The 27,850-nt window shown below is 51.5% G+C and overlaps 1 protein-coding gene and 2 gene segments (V, D, J or C); all 3 read right to left on the reverse strand.

Moving 5' to 3' along the window:
- LOC119618181 (immunoglobulin lambda-1 light chain-like) overlaps nucleotides 1-27,850 on the reverse strand; it is a 384,505-nt gene that overhangs the window by 23,869 nt on the left and 332,786 nt on the right.
- Nucleotides 303-27,703, reverse strand: LOC140709135 (immunoglobulin lambda-1 light chain-like). The gene is made up of 5 exons (XM_073006967.1): nucleotides 27,629-27,703; nucleotides 26,866-27,153; nucleotides 16,994-16,998; nucleotides 2,095-2,134; nucleotides 303-763 (listed from the first exon to the last, which is right to left on the reverse strand). The coding sequence occupies exons 1-5, from the start codon at nucleotides 27,681-27,683 to the stop codon at nucleotides 444-446; spliced, it is 708 nt and encodes a 235-aa protein (XP_072863068.1). The 5' UTR covers nucleotides 27,684-27,703; the 3' UTR covers nucleotides 303-443.
- LOC103222934 (immunoglobulin lambda constant 6-like) lies at nucleotides 5,935-13,927 on the reverse strand. The segment is given in 2 exon segments: nucleotides 5,935-6,395; nucleotides 13,487-13,927. Coding segments are annotated over 2 exon segments (420 nt in total).

Consider the following 27,850-nt stretch of genomic DNA (forward strand, 5'->3'; position numbering starts at 1 on the left):
AGAAGCATGCGAGCAGTGCCGTGTGATGCGTGGTTAGGTCTCTGTTGAAAGACAGAATCTAGGAGAGTGTGACCCCCCTTGGTCCCAGCCAGGCAAGGTTGGTGGCTCAGGGGTACAGTGGAGAGCTGAGGAAGGGGTGTCTGGGTGAGGAAGGCCCCACCTGCAGAGATACCCAGGAGACTGAGAACCCCTTCACCTGGGGAACTTTCCCACTGGGTTCAGGATTCTTTCCATCCCAAACTGAGAACGCAGGAAAGGCTAGGAATTACACGTGAGAAAAGAAAAAACGAGATAAAACAAGATTTCTGATTGTCAATGAGAATATTTATTGAGGATTTATTGAGTGCAGGGAGAAGGACTGGATGCCTTGGGGTGGGAGGAGAGACCCCTCCCCTGGGATCCTGCAGCTCCAGGCCCCCGTGGGTGGGGTGAGGGTTGGGAACCTATGAACATTCTGCAGGGGCCACTGTCTTCTCCACGGTGCTCCCTTCGTGCGTGACCTGGCAGCTGTAGCTCTTGCGGGACTTCCACTGGTCGGGCGTCAGGCTCAGGTAGCTGCTGGCCGCGTACTTGTTGTTGCTCTGTTTGGAGGGTTTGGTGGTCTCCACTCCCGTGTTGACGGCGCTGCCATCTGCCTTCCAGGCCACTTCCACGGCTCCCGGGTAGAAGTCACTGATCAGACACACTAGTGTGGCCTTGTTGGCTTGAAGCTCCTCAGAGGAGGGCGGGAAGAGAGTAACCGAGGGGGCAGCCTTGGGCTGACCTGCGGAGTGAACGAGGAGCAGGGGGTCAGAGTCCCTGTGTCCACCCGGGGAGCCCCTGACCTCAGTATATGATGAAGTGTTGGGGTGCGCTTGTCCCGGGGCTGTGCGTCCGAGGGTCTATGCCATGCAGAGGGCTCAGGGTGTTTTCCACCGTGTCCTGATCTGCATTGGGAGCTGTTTCGCCTTAGACACCTTGTGATCACCTATCCTGAGATCTCTCGGGGTCTTGGCCTCCCACACGGACCTCTGACCGTCAGCGCCCTGACCCTGCCCTCTCCTGCCATCCTGACAGGGCCTTCTGGGTGGCATCTGTCCCCTGAGCAGATGAAGAGAGCTCTGTGTTTCTCCTGCACAGCGACCTCTGAGGTTACTTTTCTGGCCTGGCTCCCCTGCTCTGTGGGATGCTGGGGCGTTTTGGTCCCTCAGGCTGTTCCAGCCAAACATGAGTTCTGGAGCCTGTGTGTGGGGCAAGGGCTTGGGGGGATCAGGGAGTCTGTCTGCTGTCCTGGGGTTTCTCTTATTCCACGGGGTCTTTTCTGGCATCCACCCCATGTCCCGGCTACCTGGTCATAGCAGCGGGGCTTTCCCGCTGTGTACTCTGCCCCCTCTGATCCCCCTGGGCGCGGGGTATGTCCTGAAGAGACCCAGGAGCCTGCCCTTTCCTCACATCCTCTCCTTTGGAGACCCTTTCCCTGGCTTTCTGGTGTCCAGAGTCTGCTTCTCCCTTCTCCCTCCTGACTGGGTTTCCTGAGTCTCAGGCTGGCTGAGGGCTCAGTCCCTGGCAGCCCCCAGACACCCAGGGCAGCCCATCCACCTCCTACCTCACTGTGGGTCTGGATTCTGGTCCTGGTTCCCAGCCCTGTGATTCCTGAGCATCAGCCCCGAGGGCACTGGGTCCGTCTAAAGTCTCCCAAGAGGTCCCCCCCTCGGATCCCTTGTTCCTGATTCCCCAGGAGATGGAACCAAGTAACCCAAGAGTAACGCTGCTCTGACAAGAACCCAGACTGAGGAGGCCAGAACAGAAGAACGCTTAGAGACCCAGCCTTCCTCTGGCAGATGTAGAGACAGACAGACAGACAGACAGAGAGGAGACAGAGAAATGGGGCTCAGGAGGTCATTCTGTACAGTCCCCTCCCCCTGTGGTCAGAGGTGAAGCGGTCGTAGTGACCTGCTGAGGCAGGCAAGGGTCTGAAAGGGAGGGCAGAGGTCCTTGCTCAGGCCTGGGATCCAGGGAGAAAGCGTGACCGCAAGTTGAGACAAGATGCAAAAACAAACAAAAACAGCAGAAATTGTCCCAAGAGTGGAGAAGGAGAGGGGAGAAGAGACTCACCTAGGACGGTCAGCCGGGTCCCTCCTCCGAAAAACCCACACTGTGACACAGGCTCATACAAAAACCCTCCCTGGGTCGCCCCTACCCCCAGCCCCCAATGCAGCTGTGAAGGAGGAAGCTGGGGCCACTGACCCTGGTGGCATCTGCTTGTGAGGGAGTCCACATGGCCCCCCTACTCAGCCCACAGAGAGAAGGGGACCGGTGACTTCCTGTGACCTGCAGCAGGATCCCTGGAAGTCCAGGCTTCTGGAGGACATTGGGATCTTGGATTTGGTTTTTGCGCCAACCATCAGTCAGGCCCAGGATTGAATTTATTGGAGGGCATTAGTGTCGCTAAGGAGTGAATTTCCACAGATGGGATAGGTGGGCTCTTCTCTGCAAAGTTGAACCAACCCATGGTTCAACTTTTGGTAACACCATGGGGTGGTGCAGAGGGTGCCCCTCTCCTCCCACGGAGAGGCTGGTTGCCCTAGAGTGCAGTGTTCTGAGAACCTTGGTGGGTTCCAGCCCCACCTTCTGGAATAGTTCTAGTTGGCTAGTCCTGGTCAATGAGGACTGGCTGGTCCCAATATGAAATGCCAGCCACATGTGTTAGGGTAACCCTGGGATCATCCCCTGCAGCCCTGAATCTGGGGTCATGGTGGATCGGACAGCTGGGGTGGTGGCTGCTGTTGTCTTTTTCAAATGGACATGAGGGAGCCTCCAGAATGTGGTCTCCTAATACTACCTCTCACTAAGGGATGGGAGATCAGTCGGGGATCCGAGGACTGGGGCAAGAAAGACATAGAAGACAAATAAGAAAGGGACATAAGCTAGACCGTGTTACCCTCTGACTAATCAGGAGCCATTTAATCCCCTGGGGCCATGTGAGGAAGTCTGATGCAACTTGGGGTGACTCCCCCTGGGAAAATATTCATCATTGGCGGCCACCTGTTATCATCAAATATAATGACAGTGGCTTCAAAAACATTAGATGACTCGAATCCTAGAGTTCACCATGAGAGAAGACATGAATTATTCACCCTGAAAGGATGGCTGGTTCCTGGATCATCCGTGTGCAAAGTGTCTCCTTCCTAGAGCATGAAGCTCACTCCTGGGTGAACAGACCCCAGCTATGGACCCCTGAATTCACAGACACTCTGCAGCGCTCATGAGAAGGAGGTGAACTGAAGCCTCAACCCTCTGCCTTCCTTCCCATCTGAGGGATGTAGCTATTGGCCATCCTGTGTACCTAACATTACTACAAGAGTGGCAACCTGACATGGGTGACTTGGCTGGCAGCAGCCCCATGTCCTTCGAAGCTATTTTGCAATGTCTATTCTGAGTCCAGTTATGTCCCTCCAAGCTCTAACCATTTTGCAGAAAAGGACAAAACAAAACAAAAACGGAAGTAGATGATAGCCCTAGGTTCTTGTTCTGTGAGGTGTGGCTTTATTCCAACCACGGGAAGGTCCCCAGACAGCTCTCAGTTCCTGCAGCTCCTGTCTTTCCAGGATGCACTAGAGTAATTTGGAGGTATTCACCAGGGACAAGCAGCCTAACAGCACATGCACCCATCACCAGTTCATGCCATATTGAATTCTCAAATAAATCCCAACCCAAAACCCCACAATAACCACAGCACCAACACATAACTAAGTCAGTATGCTTCTGGCATTTGTGAGGCATTTGAGGAGCCCGTGATTATTTCTTGCTATTAGGAAATTAGTGATAATTTCTGTTGAGGTTTGGTAATAATATTGTAGTTATTTTTAAGCCCATATCTTTCCAGCATAGAAATGGGATATTTACAGCTGAAAAGATGTGATGTCTGGTATTTGTTACTAAGTACACATGTGGGGGTTATTCTGCCATGTGTAGGTCAGTAATGTCTGTGAATTGCTTATTTGGGAGACTGGGTGATTGGAACTTGGGGGCATCATTATTTCTCTGTCTCCTTATGTATGTGTTCAAAGTTTTCCATAATGGAAACTTACAACACAGTGAAAGGAGATCAGGCAGCTGCTGCTGATGTCCTTGTACCCAGCAGGGCTATGGATCTTGCCCTTGGTGGTCTCAGTTTTCCCCTCCATGAAATGGGCTCATACAGGTGCTGTGGCAACTAGAAGCCTAAAGTGTTCTTCTAACGAGAGGCTGGGATTTGGATCAGGTGTGGCTGTGATCAAGCTGTAAGGGGCCCTTTCTTTGCCTCACTGTGACTGCAGAGCTTCCTGTCTTTGCAGGCTCTGTCCCTGGCCTGTCAGGACTACCCAGCAGATCTGGTGAAGGCAGCTGCCACATGCCTGATGTGCTGGAGGCAGAGACAAGGGGTCTGAGAGTACCCGGGCACTGAGGATTCACCAAGACAGCTGGGGTCTCCACACCCAGGAGGCCAACATCATCTGCTGCCAGAGACACTGGGATGAGTGTCTCTGAGATGAGGCAGCAGGTGTACATGGGATTGGGTGGGGAGGCTGCACCATCACGAGCTAGGGAGGGAGAGGGTGCTCCGTGGGCGGGAGGATTTGTGGGATCTGACTCCTAATGGAGGCCAGGCCTTGCCTGGAGCTGTCAGCCCACATTCACTCAGCTCTTATCCAGCCTGACCCAGCCCTGAAGCTCATCCTGAATTCAACTCTTACATAGCCTTCCCCAGGCAATCAATAGATGCGGAGTTTGAGCTTGGATTGGTGACTTTTCTCATGTTCCGTCAATTTCCCCACATCCTCCTGCTCTTCAGGCTGACCATCATCAAGATCCATCCACAAACCAGTCAGAAACTAACTCTACCTGGGCCTGACTTAGTAGTTCACACCCTTCATGCTTGACATCCAGCTCCACGCTAGTGTTAACCTTGAGCCTGATCCCCAATCCACAGCCACGTGATCACACACCTGTAATATCTTGTGCATCAACCTCACCCCATATTCCCCAAACTCTTTCCAGGAAGCGCTGGTATCTTTCAGAGTATTTTGGCTCTTCTAAAGGTGGAGAAGGAGATCAACATGCTTTTGGATATGTTATGGTTCATCATATTAAACTGGTTCCCTAGTTCAGGATTTATCTGTGTGTTTCCTCAGCCAGTGTGCATTGTGGAAGCCGTACAAAGACACCTGCGTGATTCCTCTCCCAGTGTTTTTACGAGTTCCCAGTGGCGGCACAGGTATTTACCACTCACCCAGTAAACACTCTCCTGACTGGTTCCTCGTATGCAATGGGGAATTTCGGCTTCTGTTCCTGCTGGTACCGTGGTCTTGAGTCAAAGGTGTCCTTTTTCCATTATTGTTGCCTCTAACCCACATCTGGTCTCCGGGGACCCCCTTCATTTCTCCGGAATCTCCCCACAGGGCCCCAGCAAACCTCCCACTGGGCCCCTGTCCCTTCCCAGTTGGGCAAAGACTGCAGGACAGTTTTCTGCCCTGGTTTGCGGTTCCCACTGGCACAGGGAGCTCACACGGTTCCCTGGCAGGTTGGGTGGGGTGTGGGATGACGGGGACATGGGATCTCACCTGGAGCCTGCCCCCTGTCCCTGAGCGGGGACCCTTCAGCCCAGACACATGACCAGACACAGATGGCACATTAGAAATGCTGGGTTTTACATGATCAGGTCTTTGTTGAGAAGTAAAATTGAGGAGGGTGTGGGACTGGTCAGAACTGATGCCAGGCTGGTGGCTCATGAATACAGTGGAGAGTTGGGGGAGGGGTGACTGGGAGAGGAAGGACCCTTTGGGGAGATGACTTGAGGAGGCTGTGAGCCTCCTCCCCTTGGGTAACTTTGACACTGGGTGAAGAATTCCCTGTACCCCACACTGAGATCCCCGGGAAGGCTAGGAATTTAAGAAAAAATGAGATGAAACGAGATTTCTGATTGTCAATGAGAATATTTATTGAGGGTTTCATGAGTGTGGGGAGAAGGGCTGGATGCCTTGTGATGGAGAGAGACACCCCTCCCCTGGGATCTTGCAGCTCCAGGTCCCCGTGGGTGGGGTGAGGATTGGGAACCTATGAACATTCTGCAGGGGCCACTGTCTTCTCCACGGTGCTCCCTTCGTGCGTGACCTGGCAGCTGTAGCTCTTGCGGGACTTCCACTGGTCGGGCGTCAGGCTCAGGTAGCTGCTGGCCGCGTACTTGTTGTTGCTCTGTTTGGAGGGTTTGGTGGTCTCCACTCCTGCGTCAACAGCGCTGCCATCTGCCTTCCAGGCCACTTTCACGACTCCCGGGTAGAAGTCACTGATCAGACACACTAGTGTGGCCTTGTTTGCTTGGAGCTCCTCAGAGGAGGGTGGGAAGAGAGTGACCGAGGGGGAAGCCTTGGGCTGACCTGTGTGGACAGGGAAGGGGGTGAGAGAGGGCAGACAGAACACCGGGGTGTTGTGGATCCCCTCTCTCTGTCTAAAGTCTCTGGGAGGGTTCACAGTGGGGCCGTCCGGTCCACTCGGGGTTCTCTCCTTCTCTCCTTTCCCCGTCCTTTCCACTCATGCCCTGTGGAAGGCAGATAGCTCTGTACCTTCCTGGGAGCCCTCCCAACTCACCTTTCCCAGGTGTCCTGGTCCAGCCCCTCTCCTCTACAGCCTCGATTTCCCCATGTACCCAGGGCAGGCTGTGTTCCTTCTCTGATCTCTGGAGTCTGAGTTCAGAACGTGGCCTTGACCCCTGGATCCCTCATTTCCACCCCTAGATACCCCCTCCACCACTCACTTTATTCTCCCGGGACCTAGAGGGTCCTCTGTGAACTGTGGGTCCCCTGCTCAGCCCGTAGGACTATCCTGGCAGGCAGTGCGTGGGGAGGCCCAAGCCTGCTTTGAACTGGAGCTTTCTATTCTTCATAGGCACCGGGCTCTGCCCCCGCCCAGCCCACTTGGCTCTCCTGGCAAGGAGTGGGCTCCACCTAGACAAGCCTCGGGCTCCTCTGAGGCTTTGAGATGTCTCCTGTGTCCACGAGCCTGACTACAGAACCCTTTACCTCTGTTGGTCTTGTGGTTGCCCCCCTAGACTGTGAGACTCAGCAGCTGCCTGGTCCATCCCAGCAGCCTCTGGTGACCCCAAACTTCACGTGGTAGCCATGGAGTTCTCTGCACCCCTCATTTGGTCCCCTGTGGTCATCTCCTGAGTCTAACATGCCCTTTGAGGCAAGCAGGAGTTCGATCCATGAACAGAGAAACACCGAGCCCCAGAGGTGACGGGGCTCCAGGGACAGACACATCTCCACCCTAAGAGACCCTCTCCTTTCTGGTGACTTGTCCTAGGAGGATCGGATTCTAGCACCTCCCCCAGTCTCACCCGTCCTTCTGTGTCCCCATGTCCTCATGACCCAGCACAAGTCTAGAGCTGCAGCCTAGACCCAGAGCCCTCTCTGTGCCCTCCACTCGTCTCCACTTGGAGTGACTTCTGTGTCACCAGGCCCCCATGTGGCCCTCCCAGGTTGGATAGGCATCGAGTCCTCAGCGTAGACCCTCAGCTGTTCTTGGGGCTAGTCCCCTAGACTATGAGACTCAGCAGCCCCCAGGCCCACCCCAGCAGCCTCTGGCCTTGACCCCAGGGGTCAATGGGCAATGTCCCTAAGGCCACTACAGGGCCCCTCATCAGAGCCAGCCTCTGTCCCTCACTCAGACGTCTGCCCTGGAAGAGAGGAGGAGCCCTGACCCTGCCCAATCCCAGCTCAGGCCCAGGGACCAGGCTGCATCCAGCTGTTGGAACCTGAAGGCAGCTGTTCCCACTGTGGGAGCCCTTCCTGCCGGTTACCCCGAGACTAACGGGCCTCTTCCAGGCCCCATGGAGAAAGGTAGGGGTCAGTGCTTAAGGCTGGGAGGACAGATGGAAGGAAGCCCCAGAGAGAGAAAACAGATTTTCCAGGGACAGCAGAGGGTGAGACAGTCTGGGAAAGGTTGAGAGCCACTTACCTAGGACGGTGAGCTGGGTCCCACCACCAAAGATGTAACACAGTGACTGAGGCTCAGACCAAAACCCCCAGGGCCAGCACCTGGGGTCTGCTCCCTGGGGGCTGGGCTAGAGTAGGAGCCTGCTGGGCATGACGGGCACAGGGTTGCAGTAGGCGGGGCTGGGACCTAGGCATGAGGCAGGGGGTTGGCCAGTCCCCCAGAGGTTTCCCCATGCCTGTCCCCTGTCCAAGGCAAGTGCCACCCGCAGCCTTGGAGTCACCCCAGTGTGTGTCCTTCCTCTCTGAGGCTGTCAGTGCTGATGACAACACTGGGACCAATAGGTCCCAGCAACTCCCAGAGTGACACATCCCCTCCTGTGCAGTGTGGCAGAGGAGTGCTGAGTTGGCTTCGACCCGTCCAACCTCGTCTGACCTCATTTAAAGGGCCTCTGAGTCCCCCACATAAGTGTCCCCAGTCAAGCCCAGCTGGCTTTCTCCCTAGATTGACAACACTGGGTCGTTCCTGACTCAAGTGGAGAGTCCTCTGGTTTCTACCCATGGAGACGCAGTTCAGTCCCACTTTGTGCGTGAAGCTTTTTCTGATCTCTCAGATCATTCTTTCCATCTACCCATCCATCCAATTGTCCATCCAGCTGTTCATCTATTCATCTGTTTGTCCATCCATATATCACCCATCCATCTGTCCATCCATCCATGCATCTGTCCACTCATTCATCCAACAACAGCTCCCAAGCATCCATCTGTGTCAGGTAGTGTTTTTATGCTGGGACATGGCAGGGTCGCCTGGCTCTCAGCCTCGTCTCTCCCTCAAATCTCTGGTTAAGGTCAACAGTCCTTTGTCCCAGTTCAGTCTGCAGTTCTTCCCCTTAGGTCTCTGCAAGAAGTTCTTCTTTCTAGCCACTCTCCCTTCCTTGGTGTCAGAGACTGCCCCCTCTCCTCCTCAGCTTCCTTTTCTCTCAGGCCCATGCCCAACTGCCGACTCCCAGATCCCCATCCTGGGTTCTGCTCTCTGCATTCTCCTGATTTACTCTGCATCTGACCCTCATTGTGCACACTCACGACTGTCCAGGGTCTTAGATCCCTGTTTCCAACCCTTACCTCTCTTTTTGGCTCCAGATTCACATATATTATGCCTCCTCAACTTACGTCTGCTTGGATGCCCTGTAGACACCTCCAACTCAATAGATCCCAACTAAACTTATTTCCATGTAACGTTGCTCCTTCACAGAGTCCTCACTTCAGCAAGTTACTCTTCAAGCCAGAGGCATGGGGACATCGCAGAATGCCTTCCCCTCATTGTATTGCCCTCTGTCCTAGACATCCTAGCATGACACAGATACCATTAACATCCCCCAGAGAAGAAGAAAAACACCCAGGTCACACACTAAGAGTTCATGATGGCAAGGATCCTCAGACTTTTCCAAATCTGATTTTATTTCCCACGGGAATTTATTTACATTGCAAGATACCCATTGTGACAGGGCCAGCAATTTTCATCTCAGCAGCAGCTTGTATTTAATACATTTGTATTTAAGACGTGTGCAGAAGATTTTTGAAACAATTTAATATAATAGTAATATAAATTCAACACTTGTTTCTCATATAAAGCAAGCAAACATTTAGCATTTTATTAAGTTACTGAAGAAAACTTTCTTAATGAAGAGTATCTCCCCAAATTTACTGCAGCCTTCATATTTAAAGGCAAAACATTTGAAGAGTCAGAAACAAGGCAAGGTCGTCTATTCTCACTTTTATTATTCAACATATTCTGTAGATTCTAGCCAATGAAATGACATAAAAGGGGGAGAGGAGGATGTATAAATATTAGGGAAAAGGAGAGAAAACTGGTTTTGGCAAATGGTGTGATAGTTGACTAAACACACACACACACACACACACACACACACACACACACACACACACACACACATATATACACACAGAATCAGCTGAAGAACTGTTGGAATTAATCCAAGAGTTAAAGTGGCTGGATACAAGAGTAACATACAGAAGTTAACAGGGTTCCTTGCTATAGAAACAGTAATCATTTAGGATAAGAAATTGGGAAAAAATTTGTAACTTCAATAAAATTATATTTACAAATGCTTTATGAATAAAAAACAAAGTGTGCAAGATTTGCATGAATAAAATATTAAACCACTTCTCTGAGTGAATGGAGAGTACGTCACGTCTCTGGACAAAAACACCACTGAGCATTATAAATATAGCAGTTCTCAAATTAATCCCATATTCTGTGATATTACAAACATAACACCAAAAGAATGATTTTTGAAAATTAGGGAACCGATTCTGCAGTCTAACTCTTAAGAACGACGGGTAATAGATATGACTGTTTTGAGAAAAAGTAACGATGACAGGTTCTTTCCCTACCAGATACCGAACATACTATAAAGCTAAAATAACCAAAACAGTTTGGGTGCGGGAATAGATCAATAAACCAAGAGAACCACAGAAAGAATGTAACAAATCAGTAATGTAGTAGTTGAGTAAAGCTGCATTTACATTCAACAAAGGTGTGATGATTGGCTTTCCTATTTGGAAGATAAGGTTTTATTCCTACATCCACAAAAATAAACTCCAGGTGAAGTAAAGAAAAAAACCAATAAAACACCAGTACACCAAAAGTACCACAATAAGATAGAAAAATGACTGTATAATATTGAAATAAAGACAACTTCCTACACATGGCAGAGGTCACAGAAACCATAAAGAAAAGGTTAAACCAGTTCGACACATACAAATTTACGACAGTTTTATGGTGGGAGACCCCATAAACAAAAGACCCATAAAACAGACCAGGGAATATACAATGCGTATATTAAACAAGTGGCTAAAATCCCAAATATATCCCAGTATATTATAGATATATAAAAAGATGAAAACAACTGAATGGAAAAGCGGGCAACATAGTGACCACAGAGAAAATAAAACCAATGAATATATAAAAAATAAATTTCACCAGTAATAAAATACACAATAAAACAATAAACACATTCAATTTTGCATTATTGGCAAGAATGTAAGAGAGAAGGCGCTACCACTCACCAGAGTGAGTGGACACAGACTTTTGGAAGCACCACCTATCACATTTCAAAAGTATGTTCTCTGATCCAGCAATTCCACTTTTAGGCATCTATCCTGGGGAGATATATAAGTGCACTTTGCGCGCGCACACACACACACACACACACACACACACACACACACGAATTTCCACTGCAGCATCATTTGTCGTTTAGATTTTTTAGTGGAAATAAATCTTGGCTCATCTAAACTTTGCTTATAAAGCAAAGTGTATAAGCAATGGATGTGGTTAATCCATATGGACTGATACAGAAAGTGTCAATAATAGATTAAAAGTTGGTAATATGCAGAATATGGCTCTATTTTTGCAAAATAAAATCTCAACACCAATTCTGTGTGTGTGTGTGTGTATTTTCAGGGACACATACAACACACGAAAAGTTCTGGAAGCATATTGACCAACCTAACAGTGGCTATCTCTGGGAAGAGGTGGGAGATGGTAAGAAGCAGCACTGTTTTTACTTTATATACTTCTCTGCTTAATCTTTTTTTTTTTTTGCAAGGAAAAAGAGTAATGTACAAAAGTCATTACATTTTGTAATGTACTCATTGCAAAAAGAGTAATGCACATGAGTACGTTACTCTTGTATTAAAAATTATATTAGAAGAAATGTCTCTTTTTGTGAACAACATCACAAAACCAGAAAATTATAAAGCCACCATTAAAATTAGGGGAAATCCCACCAGCCAGCCAGACACACCATTGACATTTTTCTATATTTTTGGACAGGTTTTTGAAAATGCATATATACTTTAAAAACACAGTTGGGCCAGGTACAGTGGCTCACGCCTGTAATTCCAGCACAGGGGAAGTTGAGGCGGAAGGATTGCTTGAGCCTAGGAATTTGAGACAGGCCTGAGCAACATAGCGAGGCTCTGTCTCTAAAATAATAATAATCCATAAAAAAATTCGCCAGGTGTAGTGGCCTGCAGCTGTAGTCCTAGCTACTCAGGAGGCTTAGGCTCGAGGATCATTTGAGCCCTGGATGTTGAGGCTGCAGTGAGCTGTGGCCATGCCACTGTACTCCAGCCTGGGCAACAGAGCAGGACTCTGTTTCAAAACAACAACCACCCCCAAATACAATTGTGTTTTTTCACACCCTTTCAGATATTTGGGTTATTTCCAGTTTTCTCCCATCATTAATAATGCTGAACTAACCACCCTTGTTATAAACATTTGGTTATAGCTTTGATTATTCCCCTCCCCCCCCCCACACACCCTTGGGATAAATTTCTAGAAGTGGAATTGCCAATTTAGATAAATACACTTTGTGTTTTGACTCGCCGCCTATTACTAAAATGGTTATACATTTTCAACGCCCACAGACAGTCCCCGAGAGTGTCTGCTCCCCTCTGCTCAGCCCTCACTTCAGCTTCTTGCTCCCATTTCATAGGAAACTGGGCACCAGGGTGCTCTGGATCTGCGTGTCCTCCCCACCCTGAGGGCACGGCTTCCTCCAGGCTCCCCACCTACCCTGGATCTGGCCGTCACCCCCTCTCCTCCTTCCTCTAATCGGTCCTTGTATCAGCCTCCTATCCGGTGCTAATTTTTCCAAAAACACAAATCCGACTCTGATAATCAGTATCCTACCTAAATCCATCCAAGGACTCATCCTGGACTCTGGGGATGGGGCACGGACCCTATGGTCTTCCTGCCTCCCCTTCCCAGTCACCCAGGAGCTCCCAGCTTCATCCTGTGCTCTCCTCTCCTCTGACGCTGCTCTGTCTTTTGGGGGCACCCATCACCAGCCAGTGCCCCTCGATCTGTGAGACCAGCCTGGGCATCATCCCAGAGTGAGCTCTCCTCTCCCTTTATTGCTCCAAACATGGGCCATGGGCCCCTTCCGATGACTGGACAGCTCCCCTCGGTTCAGCCCACCTTCCCTGTGTCCCTGAGCCTGGCCCCAGCAAGCATTTATGTGCAAGTCAGTGAATGAACGGCTTTGGGGGAGACCAAGCCAAGCCCTTGCTGCCTTCTCCAGGGAGTAGCCCCTGCCCTCAGAGGGCAGGAGGCACATGGGCAGAGAGGAGGAGGAGGAGGAGGAGGAACAGGCCTGGGCACCCTGTGGGGACAGTGGCCGTCACCCCCTGTGGACGTCGTGTCTCTGCCTCTGTTCCTGCCCTACCCAGAGGACTAGGACTAGGTGATTGAGGCACTGACCCTGGTGCAAAATTTAAGTGGGGTCAGAAAACCCAGAAATTAAGAAAAATAATATCTTAATATGATATTAAAAACAATTGAAACCTGTGATGGACCAAATATCAACCCATTAGTTAAAGCCAGTGTCTGCCCAGGCCCCTCTTAGGGGTTAACCTTCCTCCTCACTCCTCTGGCTTGTCTCCCCTTGGTCACCTTTCCCAACTCTGCCGCAGGACCCCCACATCCCCTGGAATCTCTCGCTCCTTACCTGTCCCACAGGCTCCACAGGCTGGATCGGCTGCTTCCAACTGAGGCTCCAGGGTCTGGGTCCCTGCTCTGCGGTGCAGCCATTGGGCGCAGCAGGCCATGGGCGACCACGGCCAGACCCAGCAGCAGCAGGGGCCAGCACTGCCTGGGACCAGGACCCAGCTCCTCAGGAGTCTCACCACCCACTTGGGCTCTTTTGGGTCTCATTGGCCCTCAGGGTCAGGAGCACCTCTGACCCGACTTGCAGCGTCGGCTCCCTGGAGGGCCTTGCCCAGGTCCCTCTCGCCAGCAGGGCTGTTACAGTGCGCCCCAGTCTGTTGGCTCTGTCCTCTCCCTGGACCGGCTCTGGTCCCTGTCCCTAGCCCAGGCCCTTCGTCCATGGCTGTTACCCCTGGGAATCTCTCCCAGAGGGGCATCTACCAACTGCCCTGATGTGGTCACAATCCGGGGCTCAACTGCCTCCCACCACAGCCACCTGCCTGGCCCCGCCCCTGGGGCCCTGGGTGTTGCACACCTGACTCACTTCCCTTCCCCGTTTCCCAAAGGGCAGCCTGGGTCTGTGGAGCATCTCCCTAGGGCCTAGAGACTTGCCCAGCAGGAGTCCCCAAGGGCTTGAGCTCAGGGTGTTGGGGCTGGGGCTGGAGCTGTGGCTTCTTTTCTGATCAGTCCTCCAGGTTGCGTGACTGCACACTGCACTCCAGCCAGTTGGGACCAGCCCTTTCTTGGCTGGGTTAAGCCCGGCTGGATATCCTGTGGCCCTTTCTTGAGTCGGGCAAGAGCCCTGCAGGGAGTGATTCTATATCCTTCAGGCGAGGAAGAGTTGTGAAATCATAAATGTGGAGTCTGTCCCGACCTAAATTACCCCTGGGCCTCTGTTTCCTTATCTGTAAAATGGGGAGAGTTCCTCTACAGCATGAAGGTTGTGAGGGTTAAAGAAACCATGTGTTTGCTAAGCACTCAGTGGGTATTGAACAAATCCTGGTTCTCTTTTTGTTCTTCTCTTACTTTGGGATTCAGAACAACGTGTGGGGTGTCATTGAGGCAAGTGTCTCTGTTTTACAGGTGAGAAAATTACCATCCAGAGAAGATGAATGCAGGGCCCAATGTCATTCCTTGAGTAGGGAGCAAGCTGCGCTAGGATCTAGCAAGGCGCTCCTCCCCTGTGTTTCTATTCGTCTCTCCACCTAGAATACTGGTGTCAGGCTCCATTCAGCAGTGGTGGAGGAGGAGAGGGCTGGCAATTGCTTTGAGTTGGGGTCCTTTTTGACTATGATATGGGAATATGATACATAATACAATAATAATAGCAATGCTCTTTAGCCCTGGTGCTTTACAAGCACTAATCCTGGCAGCTAAGATTATCTACTGTCCCCCACATTTGAAGATGAGGAAATGCTGCTCAGGCTGATTCCCTACTTTTTTAATGTCACAGGGCCAAGAGGCGGTAGGGCTGGAGTCGGAATCTGAGGCCTGGTCCTTGCATGACACTAGGGCGTGCTTTCCTGATGATGACATGGCTCTCCGGGTCTAGGTGGTTGCACACTGCTTGGTGCATAGGAGAACCCAGAGCTCATCACAAAGGAGTTGCTCAATTAAACATGGACTAAATCTGGTTGAATAAACCTCTTTTGCTTCATGTGGCCCCTTGTGTCATTTGCACTCCTTTACCCGCCATTCACCGCTCCCATCTTTTCTGTTGCCCCTGAGAACCTAGTATAAAAATGTTTGAGGAGATCTTCAGGACCCCATACTCTGGTGAGAAAGGCCCCTGCTCTGTCACCTTACAGAACTGCAGTGAGGGTATGCCCTCCTGCTTTCCAGTTACTTTTGCTGCCACAAAATCTTTAAAAATACCTGCTCAAGTTCGGATCTGCAGCCCTCTAGGGCTGTCAATGTTTTGTTTTAGCAACTCTCAGAGGAGCCTCGTAGGACTTCCTAAAGTGAATTTCCTGGGAGGCCCCTTTGAGAATTGCTTGGTTCATATTTTGAGTCAGATACTCCTTAACTTCCCTCATACATTTGGTGACAAGCCAGACATTTTTGAGGGCTATGGTAACAGATAAATTGCCCGAGACTTAATTTCTTTGATAAAGTTGATGGTTGTTGGGAGACAGTGGCCTGCTATGGATCTCTGCATTTCTGCATGTTTTTCGGGCAAAGGCACTGATTGCCTTTCTTGTGGATTATCTTTGCAAGGACCTTGTAAGGTACAGAGTCTTTGGAGCAAAAGGCAGATATGCTTACTGTAAAGTATAAAATGTTTAAGATCCCTGAGCTCTGGCACGCAGATGTCACCTGGTCTTCTTTGCATCACCTTGTGGAACTGGTGCAAGATAATGCTGATACCTTGGCAACTGCTATTGTTGTGAAAGACAGACTGTCCATTGTTTCTGACCCAGGAATCTTGTATCTTCTGCCAGCATCCATGACACTGTGGCAGGCTTACATTTTAGTCTGCAAATAGGATGAAGTCTCAGACCCTTCACAGTTCTTGAAGGTGATGATAATGAGGAGGAGGAGGAAGAAAGAGATGAAGTTGAGGATGGTGATCATGACTTAATGGTTTGACTCATTGAATCAGTTTTCAAAGATCTCCAGGCTGGATCTTTATACATATTGCTTGGGCAACTTTTGAGGCCCAGGTGCTGGGGGCTGGATTATACAAATAATCACCACACATCCCTGTCCTTGGAGATAGGCAAGGCACTGATCTGTAACGTTGTGTAGGTGCCCTAACAGACATCATTCAGGGCACAAGGGAGGGCCCTAGGAAACCCCTGGTCCAGCACACCTTCTCCTCCACCGGGGAGCTTGGCCTGTTCCTGCCTCTGTTCTTGGGCTCTTTGTGTTATGGGGGCTGGGGAAGGGTCTGCCCTGAGGGTCTAGGCTGAAACTGCTCCCTCCCAGGCCCTCTGTGGGTATGACACTTACCCACTGCTCAGGACCCAGAAGCTGTGGCTTCTTCCAGGGAAAGTCCCAGGTCTTGGGGATAAAGAGGGGCTGTCCCTAAATGTAGCATCCCCAGCTGCTGCCCCTACCCCCACCCCTGCACCTGCTGTGGCCTCTGGGCAGACGTCGCCACCGCAGACCACATCCTCCCATGGTGGCTGTAGTCGGAAATCCGAGTCTGGCTGGGGACCCTAGAGGACTGGACTAGGCCTCCCCAGGAGGTGCAGCTGCAGCTCTGGCCACCCAGGCCTGCCCCCTGCCCTCCTGGACTGAGATGTGGAAGGGCTGAATCCAGGCCTGGGCAGAGGAGGTCAAGTCCAGCTGTCCTGCTTGGTGGACCCCCTGCTCAGGGTCTGTGGTGCCTCTGCAGAGCCCTCTGGGTCCCGCCCTGGCTCTTCTCTCCCAAAGCAGAGGGGTGTACCCCATCCAGTTGCTTCTACTCTGCTCCATGTCTGGGGGTGTCCCCCACCTTGGCCTCCTGCTGGTCAGTCCCCTGCCCAGTCTGCAGCCCCCACGTCCCAGTCCCCTGCCCAGTCTGCAGCCCCCACGTCCCAGAAACTCCACCTGCAAGCACTGCTGGATCCCCAGCTCCCCACTCCCCACCATCCCCAAATTCAAGCTGGCTGGTCATTCTTGTCTCATCTTGAGCTTCTCACTGTTGGGATCTGGGAGAGTCTGAGGCACAGGATGACAAGTATTGGCTGAGGAAGTGACAAAGGTTCTGGATCTCTGAGTCCCTAGAGGTAGAAGCTGGCTCTGCAGCTCCTGATCTCCCTCTGAGAAGTCCTCAGGAACCCCAAAGACCCCAGCTCCTCTGGTGATCCTGGGTTGCAGCCTCCACCCCAGCTCTCCTCCAGGAAATGGGAGAGATCCCTGCTCCCTTTGTAGATGTCACAGAATAGACTTGCCAACCTGGCAGGGAGGCCTTCTAGCTCCTTCTACTGATGTGGAAACAGAGACTCAGAGAGGGAGAGTTTCTTGCCTGAGGCACACAGCGACTTGGTGTAAAGACTGCACCCTGGGACTTACTAATAGCAATTAGAGACCTGGGAGGGACCAGACTTTTTGGACATGGGGTGGAGCCAGCCTGGAACTGGAGCGTGGAGTTTTGGGAGGTTTCTGTTCTTTAACCTCCACCAGCTGCCTGGAGTGCAGCTAGAAGGGGAGAGTCCAGTAGGGGGCAGAAGAGACCAGGAGTAGAAGCCTGAGCACTAACCAACTGGAGCTCTTCAGAAGAGGAAGGTGGAGACCCAGGGGAGGGCTCTGGTGGCCAGCAGAAGGGGGTGCAGGAGCCTGACTCTGGGTTTGCATTCCTGTGGTCACTCACTCACCTGTGGGACTGTGGGTAGGACCAAGAGGGAAACCACTGAGGCGAGTGAGTCAGATCCTGAAATTTTGTGCATTGTGGGTTTTTTGGGCATTAATTTTGATTTTTGAAAATATTGCATTAAATAGTATTGATCTGGGTCACTACGTTTTTGGATGCTCTTTTAACTTTTGCATTCAAGGCGAATGATGGCTGTCACTTGGAACTCCAGGAAACCAGTTTCTGGAGACGTGCACAGAGAGGCTGTATATCTGACATACAATCGTAGAGCCCTGAGTCCCGGCTTGAGAGTATCATACCTCCAGCAGTGAAGGGGCCAACTGTCCCACTCAACACTGTGTCCCCAGTCACCTGATGTGGCACCTGGCACATAGTGGGCCCTCCATGAGTATTTCTTGACCAAATGAATAAATGGACCAGGATTCAACACCAGACCTGTCTGACCAGAACCTCTTCTCTCTACACCCAGGCACCTGCAGCTTGGGAAAGACCCTCAGGGTTGGACTCACTCACACCTCAGATGACCCCCAGCTCTTCCCTCTGCCACCTCCTAGGGAAGGGGCTGTAGAGCATCAACTCACTGTGACATCACCTATCCGATACAGGCCCCGAGGCCCCAAATCTAGGTGACACTTAGAACTTCCTAGGACTCTCTCCTCTGCCTGGTACGAGGAGTACTCCAGGCACATCAACCACTGGTGTCCAGAGAGGGGAATCTCTGTCCTTGTTGTCCCTGAAGTCATTTTTCACAACTGGAAACATCTTCTGTCTGGACTGAGCAATAAGACCCCTGAAGTCACTCTGACCCCTGCTTAAGGGGTCCCTAGGAGCCTTGAAGACCCCAGCTCCTCTGATGATCCTGGGTTGCAGCCTCCACCCCAGTTCTCCTCCAGGAAATAGGAGAGGTTCCTGCTCCCTCTGTAGATGTCATGGACTGGCCCACCTGGCAGGGGGTCTTCTAGCTCCCACTACTGATGAGGAAACAGAGGCTCAGAGAGAGAAGAGAGAGAGAGAGAGAGTGAGAGTTCCAGGGCCTTCACTACAGCCCTGGAAAATGCCCATCGCTGCTTCTGGTGGGCAGACTAGCTGAGGCACAGGGAGTTTAGAAGCAAACCTAGTGGGAGTGAATGGGCAAAGGGAACTAGGATTCCAGACTCCCGGCCCGGATGTTGAAGTTGGCCAGGGAGATGCAGTCAAGTGGGGTCTAGCCAACTTGAAGTCCATATGCCAACAGCCTGGGTCACTGTGGGCTGGTTTCCCAGCTAGGGTCAGAGAGCCTACCTGGCGTCTCTCAGGGGGATTGGGATCTCTACAAATAGGAGACACAGGGACTGGCCTGGTTCTATAGGGAAGGTTCTGCAGCTGGTGGGATGGAAGCTTCTGCCCAAGTCTCTGGGCCCTGGCTGCTCTGCAGAGCAGAGGGGGAGGAGTCAGGGTGAGCACAGGGAGGAGACGAGATGAGGCAGCAATGATGGTGCTGGGGAGCGGAGGGGAAGCCCCAGTAGAGGGAGGAGGAGCCTGGAGATGCTGCTGGGAACGACTGGACCAGACTCCCATCCCTCTAACCTTGGCTCAGTCCAAGCAGCAGGGAACCCTGGGAGGCCAGTTCCCTCCATCTGGACGGTCCCCCAGCACCACTTGGGGGACCCTCATGTGGTCATTTCCATCAAAAGAGGGATGACCCCTGTGGGACTGGGCCAGCTGAGCCCGCCTCTCTCATCCCTGCTCGTGGATTTAGTTGTGTCTAGGGATTTAATAAACTCCTTTCTCTTCCATTATCACTTTTCAGCCTGCAATGAATGTTTGTGCTGAGGACTGAAACCAACTGTGTCAATGTTAACTGCTGGTTCCAGGACACTCTTTCCCAGGAGGATGAGGGTGTAACAATAAAGAATGTCTCTCATTGCTTTTGGAAATTCCTGAAAACCAATTATCCAGGTAAGTGGTCTGCTCAAGAGAGCACACAGTTCTCACCTAGGTAAATTGCTCACTTATCTAATAAATATTTATTGATCAAGACTTGATTCAAGACCTTCCCTTCTCTGTGTCCACCAGGCTGTGCTATGATATCACAGATAGGCCACAATTCTAACAGGTTCCTTCCTTGTAAGACCTGCCTTTAACTGCTCACGTGCATATCCTGAAACCTCGTAAACACCTTCCATTGCCCTCTACCTTCTGAGACACTAAAATGACTCCATCCTAGGGCTAGTCTCCTTTGATACTAATAGACTTGGTGATACTTAGATATCAGGATTTCTGGGGTCTTTTGGGAGCTGGCATTTGATCATCAAAGCGACCAGCTCAGTTTATTTTGGGATAAGCTGAGCCTAGAGATGGGCAGGAAATCGCTCCCATCTCTCAGGAACATAAGGGCAGGGACAGGACTGGAAACTTCCATTCCACATGGAAGGCTCCCTCCTGTTCAGTGTGATGGGGCAGGAGAGAGGGCAGGGCCTTGTGAGCCAGGCCGAGGGGGCAGGTTTCTGTCTCACTCCGCATCTGTCTGTGTCGCTGTGTACAGTGCTGCTGTCCCACGCCTGACAGTATTACCCTCATCCAGAACCTGGGTCCTGCTGATGGTCAGAGTGGCCGTGTTCCCAGAGTTGGAGCCAGAGAATTGCTCAGGGATCCCTGAGGGCCACTTGCTGTCTTCATAGATGACCAGCACAGGGGACTGGCCTGGCTTCTGCTGATATCAGTGAGCATATTTATCCTCCAATTTATCTGCAGAGCAGGTGATGCTGGCTGGCTGTCCTGGGGACACAGACACTGACACTGAAGGTGGCGGAGTCAGCTCATAGGAGGCCATGGAACCTACAGGAGAGAAAAGGGGAGAGAAAAGACTTGAAACTGAGGAGCCGAACTGCAAGAAAATCTTCCCACGTGCCTGGCCTGGACACAGCTCCAGGGATGAAAGAGCGCTTAGGGCAGTGTGAGCACAGGCGCGCAGGGTGGGGGGATTTCAGCCCCCAGCCCATCCACCTGCAGCAGGGTCATGAGCATCCTGCCCACCACAGGCAGGGCCCTGCTGAGCTCAGAGTCAGGGCCAGGCTGGACCCAGAGCCCTGGGACTGGACCGGTGGCTGGGACTCTAGGGGCAGCACCTGTGCAGTGAGCGAGGAGGCTGAGGAGGAGAGGGGTCCAGGCCATGACTGAGGCACCTCCGATGCTGCTTCCTGAGGCCCAGACTGGGCAGATTCTTGCAGGCCTCTCTTGTCCCCTTGCTGGAGAGAGTGGCCCGTGTTGCAAATCAGCAGTCGAGTTGCTGCAGGAGGAGCTGCGTGGTTTCCAGAGAAGAACTCAGCCCCAAGGGACACGGGGGTGGGGGGCGCCCTGAAGGCTCACCCTCAGCACACAGAATTCTCATTCTCCTTCTGGTCTCAACGTCTGGGTTGACGTCACCACTGTAGGTTGTGTTCTGGCCTCACTCCTGAGCTGATCTGGTCATGCAGAGCCCTGACAGGAATCCTATGTGCGTTTTCCAGGTTGTATGATGTCCTGCCCCTGTGGCCACTCCTTGTCCTGCATGGAGATGGCCAGGGACTGACTTACAGTGGTGACTGAGGGATTACTCTGAGACCTAAGGTCCTTCCTGTGTTGGATACTAGCTCAGAGTAACTTGGGCAATTTAGGACTCCAGGGGTGTCCTGTCCTTAAATATTTTGTGGCAAAGTCCACATGTCAGGTGTAGCTCTAGCTCCCCCTCTGAAGGGCACTTTTTAACCCAATGCAGTGACCCTCGTGACCCCACTCTACAGGTGACACCATAAGGCTTGCACATGTGCAGGGACCTGCCATTGCTTCTGAGAGGTCCTTCCCACAATCAAACTTCACCCTTGTCATGTGCACATGGAGTGCTGGAAGACCCTGGAGATGCTGTAAGTTCCTGGCCTTGGCTGTGAGCTTCTGGCATAGGGCACAGGTGCTGTGCCTCAGTATCCCCAGTGTGTGGTCAGGGTTGGGTATAGCTTAGATGCTGAAAGAAGTCTTTGCTGTGTAGCAGAATGAGGAGGCTGTCAGAGCAAACAGGAGGGAGATGAAACACATGTGCCCACGGGGGTAGGATGGCGTTTGTGGCACTGACAGCGTTTGAGCACAGAAGAGTGGGCTAGTGTGGGGGGGAAGCAAAGTGGTGCACCTGTCTCAAATATGCAACATCGGCCAGAGACAGAGCTGAGAAACACCAAGCCTGGAGAATTTGTACCTCAGTGTTGAGGACAATGCTGTAGAAAATGACAACTTTCTTTCTAGTCTGAGGTTGTGGTCACTGACCCTCCCTGCATGTCCGCATCTGCTTGTCACCCAGGTCCACCCCATCTCCAGGTGGCTTTGCCAGATGACTCTGTTCTGTCCCCTGGTGGCTGCTGCACACTGGCTGCTGGAGGCTCAAGGGCCTCCTGAGTCTAGGTGTATAATCAGATCTGCTGTGGAATCAGGTCTGTGAACTGCTGGCGCCAGTGGAGGAAGTTTTTCTCTTCTCTCTGTGACCCATACCTGCCTCAATACCAGGTGCGAGGCGTGCAGGTTACCCATGACAGTATGAACATGACTATTTGGAAGAGGAGGAGGAAGGTCCACCTGAGGTTGCCTGCACATGTCTCTGGATGGTGGGTGGTTATAGGGGTAACGCCAGGGCTTGGCACAGAGGGTGGGGATCACAGGACTCGGGGACTAGCTCTTACGGGTGCCTGCTGTGGATGCAGGTCCAGTGTACAGTGGTGACTCCTGCACCAAAGTCAGAGACAGAACATCCACCCAACAAATGTTTATCCAGACCCACTGTAGTCTGGGACACATTGCATGCGGGAATTCAGCAGGAACAGACACGGCCTTCTTGAAGTGAGTTGTTCATTGTGCTGGTTTGGCCGTGCAGTATAACTGGGTTTGCAGACCCAGCAGACAGTCCCTGTCACTTTCTACCTAAGCATTGTCTTTTATATTCACTGAAAAGACCCGTGCCTGTGATACCCAGGTCCTGCTCAGCTGGCATTGACCATGTGGCTCAGGCCTGATCAGTGAGATGTGAGGTCAGTGGGTGAAATTCTTCTTAGGAAAGCTGTGCTCTTGTGAAAGAGCACTGGGTTCACGAGGCCCTTTTCCCCTTGAATATGGGAGTGATAGCTGGAGCTGTAGCAGCCACCCTGAGGTCACACATCAGCAAGGATGAAAACAAAGCCGACATCATAGGGGTGGTGGAACAAAAAGTGGGGAGGACTCTGGTGTCTTCGTGAAGGTGGTGGGTATTGCAGAGAGAAACACGCCCTTAGCTGTTTGTGCCTCTGTTTTTAATGTGTGATTTTGTGGTAAAAAAGCATCCATGACCAATTAAGTAAATAATTAACACAAATCAGTTAATAAAAATAATAGGCAAAGATTCCTACAGTTGTAAATCCTATGGGGATAATTAAAAAGATTTAGGCAGAAAATAACAGGCAGGTCATATTATAATAAGAGCCTAGGGACACCTTAATGGGGAAGTGTCTCTGGAACTGCTGTCAGGACTGATAGAGAAAAACGAGTCCCGGGATCTGTGTGGGGAATGGCAGAGTCAGGCCGCTGTGGAAAGAGTCTGGTGTGTGTGAGGACCTGAGAGGACAGCGGCAAACCTGAAAGGGGTCCTGGATTCAGGCTATTTAGGCCTATTGTGCCATTTTAACAAATTGGTAATTTGGGAGCAGGAGTCACGTGTAGTCAGGTGTGGTGAGGGGAAATTTCCAGGTAATTAATCAGATTCTTTGTCAGTTGCTTAGCACATATAGGGGCTTCCAGGAGCTTTATGGTTTCCAGAGAAGTGCTCAGCGACAAGGGATGCAGAGAGGGGAGGGGTGGACCCTGTATACCCACCCTCAGCCTACAGAATTCTTCTTCTCCTGCTGGTATAGTGTGAGCTGAAATCTTTACTGCAGCCTGTGTCCTGGCCTTACTCCTGAGCTGGTCTGGCCATGCAGAGCTCTGAGGGAAATTCTGTGTGCATTTTCCAGAGAATCTGATGTCCTGCCCATGTGGTCGGTCATTGCTTGTCCTGCCCAGAGTTGGCCGGGAGTCACATGGCCACTGTGGAATTATCCTCAGGTTCTTCCGCTGTTGGATCCTGGCTCAGGAGTGATGTGGGTAATCTAGGACTCCAGGGGTGTCCTGTCCTTAAATAGTTGTTGCAGAGTCCAGATGATAGATATAGTTCTAGTTCCCCCTCTAGAGAGTACTTTTCGAGCCAATGCAGTGGCCCTAGTGACCCCACTCTACAGGTGACACCATGGGGCTTGCAGATGTGCAGGGACCTGCCATTGCCTGTGAGTGGTGGTTCCCAGAAAAAACGTCACCCTTGTCATCTGCACACAGAGTGTTGAAAGATCCAGCAGATGCTGTGCGTTCTCACCTTGGCTGTGAGCTCTTGGCATAGGGCACAGGTGCTGTGCCTCAATATCCCCAGTGTGTGGTCAGGGTCAGGTGCAGCTTGGATGCTGAAAGAAGTGTTTGCTGTGTAGCAGAATAGAAAGGCTCTCAGAGCATACGGGAGGGATATGAAATGCACGTGACCACAAGGGAGGACGGCATTTGTGGCAGTGACAGCGTGTCAGCCCAGAAGAGTGGGCCAGTGTGTGGGAGGAAGCAAAGCGTCTGCATCTGTGTCACACGTGCAACATCGGCCAGAGACATAGCTGAGAAACACAAAGCCTGGAGAATTTGTTCCTCAGTGTTAAGGACGATGCTGTAGAAAATGACACCTTTCTTTCCAGGTCTTAGGTGGTGGTCGCTGACTCTCCCTGCATGTCAGCAGCCCCTTGTCACCCAGCTCCACCCCATCCTGATGTGACTGTTCTGCCTCTCCTGGGTCCACGTATAGAATCAGAACCTGCTCCTTAGGTCCTTGATTCCCTTATTCTCCCCTCGGGACTGCCAGCTCCAGGGGAGAAATTCCTCTTCTCTGTGTGGCCCCTGCCTGCCTCAGTACCAGGTGCAAGGGGTGCAGATTGCCCATGACAGTAGAAACATGACTATTTGGAAGAAAAGGAGGCAGGTAAACTTGAGGTTGCCTGCACACGTCTGTGATTTTGGGGGTAATACCAGGGCTTGGGACCAAAGATGCCGGTCACAGGACTTAGGAACTGGCTCTTACTGGTGCCCGCTGTGGATGCAGGGCCATTGTGCAGTGGTGGCTGCTGCACTAATGTCATGCTTAGAGATAAAAGAACCTGAACCCAACAATTGTTTATCCAGACCCACTCTGGTCTGGGACATAGTTCATGCTGGGAATTCGGCAGGAAGAAGACACTGCCTTCTTGAAGTGAGTTGCTCATCATGTGGGTTCAGCTGTTCAGTAAACATTGGGTTTACAGACCCAGCAGACAGTACCTGCCACCTTCCACCTGAGCACTGTCTTGTATATTCACTGGAAACACCGGTGCCTGTGATTCCCAGGTCCTTTTCAGCCAGAATTGACCATGTGGCTCAGGCCTGCTCAATGGAATGTGAGAGTCAATGGGTGAGGTGTTTCTTAGGAAAGTTTTGTAAAGAAAAGAAACCTATTGGATTCATGAGGCCCTTTTCCTCTTGGCTTATAGGTGTGACAGCTGGAGCTGGAGCAGCTAGGTCTTCCATCAGCAAGGATGAAAACATCACCAACATAGCAGGGATGGTGGAACAGAGAATGAGAAAGACCCGATATTTTAATGTAATTGGCGGGTATTGTTGCAGGGAGAAATACGCCCTTAGCTATTTGTGCCTCAGTTTTTCATATATGTGCCTTTGTGGTATAAACACATTCCTGATCAAGTAGAAAACTGATGAACACAAGTCAATCAATTAATAAAATAATGACAGGCAAATAATCCTACAACTGTAAACACTATGCAGACAACGAAAAGGAATTAGGCAGAAAATGACAGGCTGTCTGTATTATAATAAGAGCCTGGAGACACCTAAATTGCAAGGTGTCTCTGGAACTGCTATCAGGACTGACAGAAGAAACGAGTACCGGAAGCTGTGGGGGGAATGACAGAGTCGGGCTCCTGTGGGAAGGCTCTGGTGTGTGTGAGGATCCCAGAGTACTCGGCAAACCTGAAAGGGGTCCCAGATTCAAGTCAGTTTAAGCTCTTGTAGCTATATTAATAAATGAGTAATTTGGGGCAGGAGTCATGTGTAGTTATGTGTGATGAGGGGAAATTTCCAGGTAATTAGACAGGTTCTTTGGTGGTTGCTTAGCACATAAAGAAAATTCTAAGACAGTGCTGCTGGGACAGGGACAGGGGAGGCCCTGGTGGATTAAGCCCAGCCTGCTGATCCCTCCCTAGTTCACTTGGGGCTGAAGATCCTCAGGGGAGTGGTTCCTGGTTCCTCCAGTCTACCCGGTGCCCACCATGCAGCTCCGTGGGGACCCACATTGCTGCCTGTGCCTCTAGTCCTCAGGGGTCAGCTCTCTGGGATTCCATGTGGGTGAGCAGCACTGCTTTCCTTGAAATTCTACAGATCTAGGACCTGGGAGCACAGAATCTGCGAAGCGCACTTGACGGAGAAGGAAAGGAACTGAGAGGGAAAGTGATAATCACATGATCATTTGGAGAGGAGAGAAAAGGGAGGACCACAGAGGCCCTGGACCTGTAACAATAACATCTCTTGGGCCCAGCATGCTAAGGGAGGGAAAATCCTCAGCCCAAATTGTCAGGGTCCCTAAGGAGAGCCCTTCTCCCTGCCAGCTCTTTCAGCTGCCTGTAGGGGGCGCGCCTGCCACACTCTGGGTTGAAAGGGAAGGGAAAGACCCACACTCTGGGTTGAAAGGGAGGGTCACCAATGCAGGAGCCAAGCTCTCTAGAGACATTTTCCATCCTCTGAAACTGCCCGCTGGTGTCTGCAGAGGCTTGGATTTCAAGTGGCAAGATGTTAGGGTTTGAAATGAATATTTTGTGAAAACCATGATAAAAATAAAAATCTGACACAAATTTTCTGTTGTTTGGACTGCAGGAGAAACAGGCAGAGTCGGTTGAAATGAAGGTCACGGTCATCGCTCAGAGGGTGGCTGAGAGAGACATCAGGTTAAGGCTGAGGTTTCTGTCCCATGTCTCCATCTGTTCGTGTTACTGTGAGTCACTGCCAGCTGCTCCCACTGCCATAGGTTGCAGCACAGTAATAGTCAGCCTCATCCCCAGCCTCGACCCCGCTGATGGTCAGGGTGGCCGTGTTCCCTGAGTTGGAGCCAGAGAATCGCTCAGGGATCCCTGAGGGCCGGTTGCTATCTTTATAGATAACCAGCACAGGGGCCTGGCCTGGCTTCTGCTGGTACCAGTAAGCATATGCATTCCCCAATTTATCTCCAGTGCAGGTGATGCTGGCTGTCTGTCCTGGGGACACCGACACTGAGGATGGCTGAGTCAGCTCATAGGAGGCCACAGAGCCTGCAAGAAGAGAAAAGACAGGTGGGCGTGAGAACGAAAAGCCACATTCTAAGATATTTCCTTACCTTTTGTACCTGGAGTCAAGTCCAGATACTCTGTGGGCCCACAGTTCACTCCATCCCATTGATCTCAGCCCCCGTGGTTCATGTGCATACAAGGATGGGGACTTGGAACAAATGGGAAAATGGAAGACAGAATTCCCCAGAGCTCTGCATGGCCAGGCCAGCTCAGGAGTAAGGAGAGGATGTCCCAGTCTATAGGGAAATTCTGCCTGCATTCCCCCTTGCTCATGGCAGGTGCAGCCTGTCAGGCATACCCAAGCCAGTGAGGATAGTGTGTGAGGGGGTGGATTTCAGCCCCGCCAGCCCCTCGCCCTACGGCAGGACAGGCAGGACCCTCCTGAGCTCAGAGTTAGGGCCAGGCTGGACCCAGAACCCTGGGGCTGGGTAGGTGGCAGGGACCCTAGGAGCAGCACCTGTGCAGTGAGCGAGGAGGCCGAGGAGGAGAGGCGTCCAGGCCATGGCTGACATGTCCCAGATGCTGCTTCTGAAGCCAGGCTGGGCAGGTTCCTCTCAGGCCTCTCTTATCCCCTTGCTGGAGAGAGCGGCCCATTATGCAAATCAGCAGAGTCAGGGGCTGCTGCTGGAGGAGCTTTGTGGTTTCCAGAAGGGCTCAGCACCAAGGAACACAGAGAGGT

This window comes from Chlorocebus sabaeus, chromosome 19 (assembly GCF_047675955.1).
Source record: "Chlorocebus sabaeus isolate Y175 chromosome 19, mChlSab1.0.hap1, whole genome shotgun sequence".
In the NCBI taxonomy this organism is placed as follows: Eukaryota; Metazoa; Chordata; class Mammalia; order Primates; family Cercopithecidae; genus Chlorocebus; species Chlorocebus sabaeus.